The 10,707-nt window shown below is 42.3% G+C and overlaps 1 protein-coding gene and 1 non-coding gene across 2 annotated transcripts in view; one reads left to right on the forward strand and one right to left on the reverse strand.

The window, feature by feature from the left end:
* Positions 1 to 2,952: 2,952 nt before the first annotated feature.
* The window catches only part of TEX11 (testis expressed 11), a 229,182-nt gene continuing 221,427 nt past the window's right edge, over positions 2,953 to 10,707 (reverse strand). Inside the window, exons 28-29 of the mRNA XM_029929661.1 lie at positions 4,036 to 4,200; positions 2,953 to 3,180 (exon numbers count right to left, since the gene is read on the reverse strand). Coding sequence (XP_029785521.1) covers positions 3,112 to 3,180; positions 4,036 to 4,200 — 234 coding nt within the window. The 3' untranslated portion in view covers positions 2,953 to 3,111. The remainder of the gene's footprint in view (positions 3,181 to 4,035; positions 4,201 to 10,707) is intronic.
* On the forward strand, positions 9,564 to 9,745 carry LOC115284508. The gene has a single exon (XR_003905254.1). It is a non-coding gene; the product is annotated as a small nucleolar RNA SNORA23 (small nucleolar RNA).

Here is a 10,707-nt window from a genome sequence, read left to right on the forward strand (position 1 = left end):
ATTTTCCCTACTATGATTTTCTTAATAACTTTTTCTTTTCTCTAGCTTATTACTTTCTGGTAAGAATGCAGTATATAATACACATCCACATTACGTGTTGGTCGACTGTTATTGGTAAGGCTTCCAGGCAACAGTAGGCCTATTTGTAGTTAGGTTTTGAGGAGTGGAAAATTGTATGTGGATTTTTGACTGCAGGGATTGGCACCACTATCCGGGGTCAACTATGTCTATCCTATCCATAGATATGCACGTATATATGCATATGTACATACACATACACAGGTTTATTTCCTAGCACTGGAGGAGGGGGTGACTGGCTGGCTCAGATGGGAGAACATGTGACTCTTGAGGTTGTTTGACCTCATTGGGTGTGCAGATTACTTAAGATCTCTTGGGGTGCCTGGGGGGCCCAGTCGATTAAGCGGCCGACTGGATTTTGGCTCAGGTCATGATCTCATGCATGGTTCGTGGGTTTCAGCCCTGCATCGGGCTCTGTGCTGACAGTGTGGAGCCTGCTTAGATTCTCTCTCTTCCTCTCTCTCTCTGCCCTGTCCGTGTCTCTCTCTCTCTCTCTCTCTCTCTCTCTCTCTCTCTCTCTCAAAATAGCCTTAAAAAAAAAAAAAAGATCTCTGGCTACAATTTCCTAGCTCTGTCCATGGAGAGGACTGAGAAACAGTGGTGCCCCAGTGATGAGTGCCTCAGACCTTGGGCACTAGCTACCACTGAATTAAAAAGAACCAGGGATACTTGGAGAAATTACTGATTCCAGTGCTGAGGCAGGGATAGTATAACATAGCTTGGAACATCTTTGTCACAAAGTAAGGAAGTGTTCCAAAAATGATAGGGACAGGTCACAAAGGACATAGGAGCCAGCTTTGAGCAACAAAATGATGATAGAGAAATTCTGCACATGCGTGGCACCATTTCCCATGAACGCCAGTGGGAGGTCATGCCTGATCTCTGCCTCTACAGAGATCCCAAAGAGATTGAAAAGGAAGAGCAGGCCACGGCGGAAAAGGCTGTGACCCAGGTGGAGCATCAGGGTGAACGGACTGCTCCAGCTTCTGAATCAACTGCTCTTTAACCTGAAGTCACAGACTGGTCTGAAGGCACGCAGGTGCCCTCTGTGCCTATTCAATGGTTCTCTGCTCAAGACTGGTCTGCAGCTCCCACTGCTCAGACCACAATGAATAGGGAAAAACCACTGAGTGGTCTTAAGTGACTCTTCCACAAAAGGCAAATGAAATGAAAATAAGGTTGACAGAAAAGAAACAGTTTCCGAAAAAAAAAGGATATAGCAGATTATAACTCAGTGAGTAACACAGAAATCTGTCAGTCTGTATTAAAACATTTTTAGGGGCACCTGGGTGGCTCAGTCAGCTAAGCACCTCTGGATCTCAGCTGAGGTCTTGATCTCAGACTTGTGAGTTCCAGCCCACATTGGACTCCACACTGAGTCCAAAATTATTTTAAAAAATATGAATAAATAAGTGAAGAAACTGTTCCACCTAACAGATGCCAACTGATAAATGAAGTGGGAATGATGGAAATTTAAAAATCAACATTTAGCAACCATCAAAGTAAAAATGAATTCAGGCAAGAATCAGCAATGGATGCTAAAACTAGTAAGTGGAAGCTTAATGAGGAACAGAAAATCTGATCTCAAATTATCTTCCACAAAGTACTTCATAATCACTTATTAATTATTAAGTACCTGGTCGATGCCATCTTAACCTTAACCAGCGATGGGACAAATCGACATTGTGTGCCTGTTGGTACGATGCATCGCAAAGCACACACCACGTTTGTTGCAGGCTTCCCCAAAATACATAAATGGAATCTAATCATTAGGAAATGTCAGACCCTGGCTGTGGCTCGTGCTAAAAGTGATTAGCCTGTCCTCTTCAAAAATGTAAAGGTCGTGAAAAGCAGAGAAAGACTATTTCCGTTTGTAGGAGATGAATGAGACAAGACCACTAAATTCAACCTAGGATTCTGAACTTAGGGAGGGCTCTATTAGAACAATCAGCAAAATTTAAATGGGGTCTATAGATTACATGGTAGAACTGCATCCTTGCCAATTTCCTAATTTTAATGCTTTCACTGTGGTGGCCCTGTATGAGAGTGCCCTTGTTTTTAAGAAATATGCACTGCAAATTAATCTCAAATGGTTTAGAAAGAAACACACGAAGAGAGAATGATAAACGAAATGTGGTAAAATGTCAACACAGAGGGAGGCTGGGCGAAGGGTGCATAGCAGTACTTTGTACTTCTCTGTACTTTTTCTGTAAGTATGAAACGGTTTTGAAATGAAAAGTCTAAAAATGTCCATACAGATCAACTGGGGGGAAAACCCAATGTGATCTTATAGCACACGAATGCAAGTCCAGCCAGCATGAGGCCGCTGAGCTCTGTGGAGGTCAGACCTCACTGGAACGTAGGATTTGGTTCTTGGCAGGTGCGGGACCCGTATCATGAGGAACAGCTGAGGCGTCTGACTTCTGTCTTCTGTTCGCCAAAGCACATCTGGGACAGAGAGAGCAGTCTTGCTATAGGGAGACAAATTTCTGTTCAGCCTAAGGAAGGGGTTTTTACCAATTAGCAAAAAAAGGTGATTGAGCTATCTTGGGAGTTCCTGTCATACGATATGCTCCAACAGAGGCTGGATGACCCATCCTCAAGGGCGTCCTAGAGCAAGTTTATGAATATGATCAATTCTGGGCCCAGTGACAACGAAGGTCCTTCTGCTAAAGAGCCCATGGTTCTCTGTTACCTTCAGGCCGTGGGAATTCAGGCACTTCCGGAATAAAGTGCAACTTGCATTGGACTGGAATGGTTTTGCCCATGTGGGCCAGGAGTCCTCTTCTTTCATATCGCGATTTCAATATGTAATAAGATCCTTAGCACTCTGGAAAATGTATTTGTCCCCCAGAAATGAGCTGGCCACAGCAGTGAGAGTCAAGATGCTTTATTTCAGAAAATTTTGTGCAACAACATGAAAACGGGGTTTGAAAAAACAGAACTCAAGGTAAAGTTTGGCAGGAATTTAGGTACGCAACATCTTCAAGGAGACGTCAGCCTGCCTGCTCAGACGCCTTGTTCCGGCACTTCTCACTCTTCGTTGACACCTGAGCCCTTTTTATTTAACGTTTCCACCAGCTCATTGTACAGAATGTTCATCTAGGAAAGAGAACAGCAAAGAGATTTCCTGAGAGATGCAAGGTGATGGCATGAAAGTCTAACCCTGACCTTCTGAGGCCTGAGGAACCACTCTGGGGAGAAAACACGGCGCCCTCTTAGGGAATAAGGACACCACAGCTAGAGACACACGGCCAGTGTAAGGGAAGCAGTACTTAAAACATAAAACATCCTTTGCCCTTATATGGTGGCCAGACCGTTCTCCCCTACCAAGCCTCTCCTGGTCAGCTAATGGCCTAGAAGTCTGCAACTAGTTTCTAGACACAGTCATCATTTGCACAGCGCTCAGTCCTTCCTTTCCTGGACTGGCACTGACAGGGAAGCATCTTTCCAGAGCTCTGCCTTGGCATTCTTCTAATTTTTTAAATGTTTATTTTTGAGAAAGAGAGAGAGGGGGAGGGGGAAACGAGAGAGCGAGAGAGCAAGTGAGCATACATTCGCAAGTGGGGAAGGGGCAGAGAGAGAAGAGAACCCCATGCTGTCAGTGCAGAGCCTGACACAGAGCTCGAACCCATGAACCCGTGAGATCGTGCCCTGAGTCGAAGTCAGACACTCAACTCACTGACCACCCAGACACCCCTGTCTCAGCATTCTTATTAGACTCCATTTTCCATCTGTCCCTTAGTTCCCCCCGTTCATTATCCTTCCTGTTTTCACGCTAAGACATGACTGTTTACAGTCCCCTAACTCTTGCTGTTCGATGGGACTACGGTAAGGAAGAATGATGAGGAGTCTTTCCCTGCCAAGGAAGGTAGGAATGAGTCTTTACTGAGTGCCCAGATAGAACCCCTCTGCTCCTCGAGTCATACCATCCACCCCTACCCTCTCCCTCCTCACCTGAGTTTCATAGTTTCTCTTGAGGGAGCCAAGGAGGTCAAGAAAACGCAGTGCAAGGTCACACCATTTTTCTGCAGATACATACTTCTTCCCACTGTACATATATATTCCAATATTCCAGGACTTGATCATCAGCCAGAGAGTCTCTGATTCTGGGTAGTCTTCCTGAAATCCAAGAACAGTGAGTTTACAGTTATTACTGTCAGTCATTGTAGTGCTGACTGTATCAGTGCCGCACCCATTATTATCAAGCAAACGATGGGTGCTCCGCTAACAGGAAGGAAGGAGCCACGGCCTCCAGGAACAATCCCGTGCTCCTTGAGAGGAGGAGGAGAGCATCTTAAAAGTTTGTCAGCTGCACATAAGGCAAGACCTCATGAAGTGATCCATAAACTGAAAAGGCTTTGCGGTCTGCTTGGACTCAGTCTTGGCCTCCTCAAAGCAGGATAAAAACCTCCATCCTCTTTGGGGCTCACCTTGGTGCTGTCCTCCATCAATTATCTCCCCAACACCTACCCCTAATTTTCAGAGAAGTTTATCAAGAAGCATTAAACAAATTTTTAAATGTTAATTTGAGAGAGAGAGAGAGAGAGAGCGAGCGAGCGAGCGAGCGAGCATGAGTTGGGGAGGGGCGGAGAGAGAGGGAGACAGAGAATCCGAAGCAGGCTCCAGGCTCTGAGCTGTCAGCACAGAGCCTGATGCGGGGCTCGAACCCACGGACCATGAGATCATGACCTGAGCTGACGCTCAACCAACAGAGCCACCCAGGCACCCCTAGAATTTGTCTTTAAGAACAATGGGAAACCACAGAAGATTTAAGCAAGGTCACCTCTTTGAAAATTTAAAAGATCATTCTGGTTGCTGATGGAGAAAAGTATAGAAGAAAGCAAGAGATGCAAGGAAACCAGGTAAAAGTTTCCTACAGTAGTTGAGGTAAAAAAAGATGATAACTTGAACTAGGTTTGGGACAGTGGAAGATGGGAAGTGAATGCATTTGAGATGTTTAGGAGGCAGAACTGACAAGACTTAGTGATATATTAGAAATTGAGGAGGATTCCTAGATGCTAGGCTTGGGCGACTGGAAGGATGATGGTGCCCTGCAAGGAGTGAGGGAGCACTGCGGGAGTTTTATTTTCATTTGTATTAGCTGCCCTCACGTCCAGCATTGCTCAGGAGAATCATTAATCTTCAGTTAATTTATCAGTGCAGCTACTCACCCCAGAGTGACATGGACTGGGCTATATGAAATACAAGTCACTGATGGCAAGAGAGGCGTTTGCTCTTAGGACTTTCTGGGGCTCATGATGGAAGCCAGTTTTTTCTATCCTTAACATCTTAATAAATACGCCCATCATGCATATCTCTAATAAAACTGTAGGTCTTCTGAAACAGAAATGCCTGCCTTTATAGGCTCTCCTCAGTGTGCCTGAAGTGATTACTGTGTACATCAGTTTTATTGAGATATAATTCACATACCATGCAATTTACCTAAAGTATATAATTCAGAATTACAATTCTGCAATCATCACAATTACTTTTAGAACATTTTTATCCCCTTTAAAGGAAACCCTGTGCCATTAGCAATCACTCTCCATTTCTCCCCATACCCACCCGACATCCCTGAGCAGACTAGCTATCTAATTTCTCTCTCTTAAAGATTGGCCTATTCTGGACATGTCAGATAAATGGAGTCCCACAGTATACGTATCCCTTTATGACCGGCATCTTTCGCTTAGCATAATGCTTTCAAGATCCATACATGTTGTAGCATGTGTCAGTAATTCATTCCTTTTTATGGCAAAGTCTGTTTGCCTCACATGTGAAGCTTCTTATGTTGCTTCTCAGAGGACACAGCATCTGTTCTCATAGACTGCCCTTCCCTCTGGGAAAAATCTCTAAGCCCCTGCTCCAGAGCTTTGAGGAGGCGCAGTGGGCCCCTTTCTTCTGAGTGATGATACAGCTTCTGTTAGAGCAGGTTACTGTGTAGGGTGGTCATTTCTAGTGTTCTTGACTTGGAACCTCTGCCCTAAGAGTTCGCTGGGGCAAGGGCACCAGCGGTCTGACTTGCCTGAGGCAGACCCTTTGCCCTGGAAGTGGGGGCGGGGTAAAGGAAGGGAGGCCTCACGCTTTTAACCATACTTGCCCCAAACTGAGCCTTGGCAGCTGGGAGCTGAAGGTGGGATAGTAAGCGCTGGCAGTCTGCTGCTATTCTTTGTGGGACATCAGATCCCTTGACTGGGAGGCTGAGGGGAGTGAGAGCATCGTTTCCTTGGCCACACGTTCCTGGAGTGGAGCTTTCAACATGCTGAGCTGCGGGCAGGACAGGGAGGGAGTAGGGCCTGGCTCTAGTACCATCGACTCTCAAGGTTCTTACAAGATTTAGTAGATTTTCTTGAATAGATCCTTCTTCATCTTCTGTATGATCTTAAAACAATTTCCAAAGACTTTAAGTAATCTTTTGTTACTGATAAGGAAACTGAGGGTAAGAGAGGCAATGCCATCTCCCCAGGGCTACACAGTGTGACTGTGGCACCGTGAGAGCAGAGGCCAGGGGCGTTCCCTCTTGATTGAGTCCTCCGTTGACTAGTTACCATCTATATTTTTAACATTATCCCAAGCATATGCTCTAATCTGGAGAATAATCTCTCCCGTTTTCACCTGATGTTACCAAAGAAATGTATTTTTGTTTATATAGAATCCCTTGATTAATTGTGTGGTTAAACAATTTTTGCATGTGTTTATTAGGCAATTCCATGTCTTCTTTTGTAGCTTACCTGGTCATAGCTTTTGCCCATTTTTTCTACTGGAGATAATCTTTTTCTTATTGATTTTTTAACTTAAAATGGACACATAGATCAATGGAGCAGAAAAGAGACCCCAGAAAAAAAAAACATGATTATATGGACAATTAGTCTATGACAAAGGAGGTAATAATATATAATGGGAAAAGGCAGCATTTTCAATAAGTAGTGCTGGGAAAACTGGACAGTCATACGTAAAAGAATGAAACCGGACCACTTAAAAAAATCTTTTTAACATTTATTCATTTTGAGAGAGAAAGAGAAAGAGAGAGAGAGAGAGAGAGAGAGAGAGAGAGAGAGAGAGAGAGAGCGCGCGAGCATAAGCAGGGGAGAGGCAGAGAGGGAGAGAGAGACACAGAATCTGAAGCAGGTTCCAGGCTCCAAGCTGTCAGCACAGAGCCCGACATGGGGCTCGAACTCACGAACTATAAGATCATGACCTGAGCTGAAGTCAGATGCTTAAACTGACTGAGCCACCCAGGTGCCCCCAAAACTGGACCACTTTCTAACACCATACATAAAAATAAACTCAAAATGGATTAAAGACCTAAATATAAGCCTGAAACCATAAAAATCCTAGAAGAGAACACAGGCAGTACCTTCTCTGACATTGGCTGTAGCGACATTTTTCTAGATGTTTCCAAAGGCAAGGGAAACAAAAGCAAAAATAAACTATTGGGACTACATCTAAATAAAAAAGCTTTTCCACAGCAAAGAAAACCATCATCAAAACAAAAAGACAACCTACTAAATGGGGGGAGATGATTTATCTGATAAGTGTTATTATCCAAAATATATGAAAATGTACACAACTCAACCCCCAAAAAACAAACAATCCAATTAAAAAGTAGACAGAAGGGGTGCCTGGGTGGGTCAATAAGTTAAGTATCCTACTTCGACTTGGGTCATGATCTCATGGTTCATGAGTTCGAGCACTCTACTGTCAGCACAGATCCCACTTTGGACACTTTGTCTCCGTCTCTCTCTCTCTCTCTCAAAAATAAACATTAACAAATGGACCTGAGGGGCACCTGGGTGGCTCAGTTGGTTAAGAGTCTGGCTTCAGCTCAGGTTATGATCTCATGGTTCATGGGTTCGAGCCCCGCATCAGGCTCTGTGCTGACAGCTCAGAGCCTGGAGCCTGCTTCGGATTCTGTGTCTCCCTCTCTCTCTGACTCTCCCCTGCTCGCGCTGTCTCTGTCTCTCAAAAATAAATAAAAAACCTTAATAAAAAAATTTTTTTAAATGGACCATTTTCTAAAGAAGACATACAGATGGCCAACAGACACATGAAAAGATGTTCAACATCACTAAATCATCAAGGAACTGCAAATAAGAAGTATCACCTTATACCAGTTAGAATGGCTAAAATCAAAATGACAAGATATAACAAGTGTTGGCAAGGATGTGAAAAACCAGGGACCCTTATGCAGTATTGGTAGGAATGCAAACTGGTATACCCATTGTGAAAACCAGTATAGAGATCTCTCAAAAAATTAAAAATAGAAATACCATATGATCCAATAATTCCACAATCTGGGTATTTACCCAAAGAAAATAAGAACAGTAATTCAAAAAAGATATATGCACCTCTCTGTTTTATTGCAGCATTAAATCCAAGTATAAAGCAACATAAGTGCCTGACAGACGGACGGATAAGGAAAGTGTTGCTCATGCACACATTGTAATATTGCACAGCCATAAAAAGATGAGTTTGTGCCCCTTGAGACAGCATGGATAGATGGACTTGGAAGGTATTATGCTAAGTGAAATAAGTCAGACTGAAAAAGACAAATATCATATGATTCTACTCATAAGTGGAATCTAAAAAAAACCCCAAAAAACAAATGAATAAACAAACAAAAAGCATAATCAGACCTATCAATACAGAGAACTAAATAATGATTGCCATAGGGGAGAGAGGTGGGGGAGGGCAAAACACATGAAGGAGACAGACAGATAAAGGCTTCCATGTATGGAATGAATAATTCACGGGAATAAAAAGCACACTATAAGGAATACAGTCAATGATACTGTAATAGTGATGTAACAGAACAGATGGTATCTATACTTGTTGAACATAGAATAATGTATAAACTTGTCAAATCACTAGGTTGTACACGTGAAACTAACAATATTATGTGTCAACTATACTCAAAAAATAAATAAAAATAAAAATGTTACAAATATTTTATCCAAGTCTCTAGTTTATATTAAAGCTTTCTATGGTATCTTAGATCATTTATTAATTTATATAACTGAATCTATTTTTTGTTCCTCTACCAGCTTCTGGATGGGTCCTCTCCACCCAGAATTAAATAAAGTATTTTCCTATATTTTCTCCTAATACCTTTACAGCTTTGAGTTTATGGTTAGTTCCATAACCCATCTGGATATTCTATCTTTCTTTTGGTCTTCAGTTTGGTATATGATATGAGATAAAAAAACAGTGTGAATACTTACCACTTATATACTACTTATGTGCTAGATACCTAAGTACTTTACATATATTAATTATTTAATATTACTAATAACATTGTAAAGTAGGTACTGTTATTCTGTTTTACAGATGAGGAGACAGGCACAGAGAGTTAGGTAATATAACTCAGGTCATACAGGTAATAAATGGTGTAGCTAGATTTTAAAGTGGGCGGTCTGGCTCCAAAGTGTGTGCTCAACCACTGTGTTATACTGTCTCTCAGTTTACAGGTAAGGATTTAACTTTACTTTTTAAATTGTCCTAATGTCATCTGTCTCTGATAGCAGTGTCTGCCTGTGTTTTGCATTCAGATCTCGCTATCCACACAAACATCATGCAGCCAAAGAATAAGTTGGGATCATAGTACTGGTCTAGTTTTGTCTCTTTCGACCTATCTACCACTGGCCAGCCTCCAAATTCCCACACACAGAAAAAAAAATAAAAAATAAAATAAATTGTCCTAATGTCATATTTTAAATAGACTATCCTTCTCTCAGTGATTTGATACACCTCCTTCATTGCATACTAAATTCTCAAAGGTATATGGTCTTTTTCTGGGCTCTATCCTCTTCTGTTACTATTTGTGATTTTGTTTAAACGAATATCATGCTTTTTTTGAGAGAGAAACAGAGAGAGAGGGCACAAGTGAGCAAGGGGCAGAGAGAGAGGGAGAGAGAAGTGGGGCTTACCTGAAGTGGGGATTTAGCTCACCCGATGTGCGATTCAAACTCTTGAACGATGAGATCATGACCTGAGCTGAAGTCAGACGCTTAACCACTGACCCACTCACGTGGCATAAACTAATATCATACTTTTAAAATTAGTAACACTTTATAGTTTTTATATTTGATGACAAATCTTGCCTCGTTCTTTGTCAAAGATGTATTAACTGTTTTGGCTTATTTTCTTTGGGGGAAGAATTTTAGAATTATTAAGTTTCACTCAAAAAATATTAAGAACATCCTTGTGCCGCCTAAGATGTGGTATTCATATACAATGGAGTACTACATGGCAATGAGAATGAATGAAATATGGCCATTTGTAGGAAAGTGCATGGACCTCGAGGGTGTCATGCTAAGTGAAATAAGTCAGGCGGAGAAGGACAGATACCATATGTTTGCACTCACAGGTCTAACAGGAAAACAGGAGAGACCTAATGGAGGACCTGGGGGAGGGGAAAGGGGAAAGAGAGTTGGGGAGAGAGAGGGACGCAAAACCTGAGAGACTATTGAATACTGAAAACAAAGCAAAGATTGAAGGGGGAGGGGGAGGGGGGAAAAGAGGTGATGATAATGGAGGAGGGCACTTGTGGGGAAGAGCACTGGGTGTTGTATGGAAACCAATTTGACAATAAACTATTTTAAAAAAAGAAGAAAAAACATGCTCAACAAC

This window comes from Suricata suricatta, chromosome X (assembly GCF_006229205.1).
Source record: "Suricata suricatta isolate VVHF042 chromosome X, meerkat_22Aug2017_6uvM2_HiC, whole genome shotgun sequence".
NCBI classification, from domain to species: Eukaryota; Metazoa; Chordata; class Mammalia; order Carnivora; family Herpestidae; genus Suricata; species Suricata suricatta.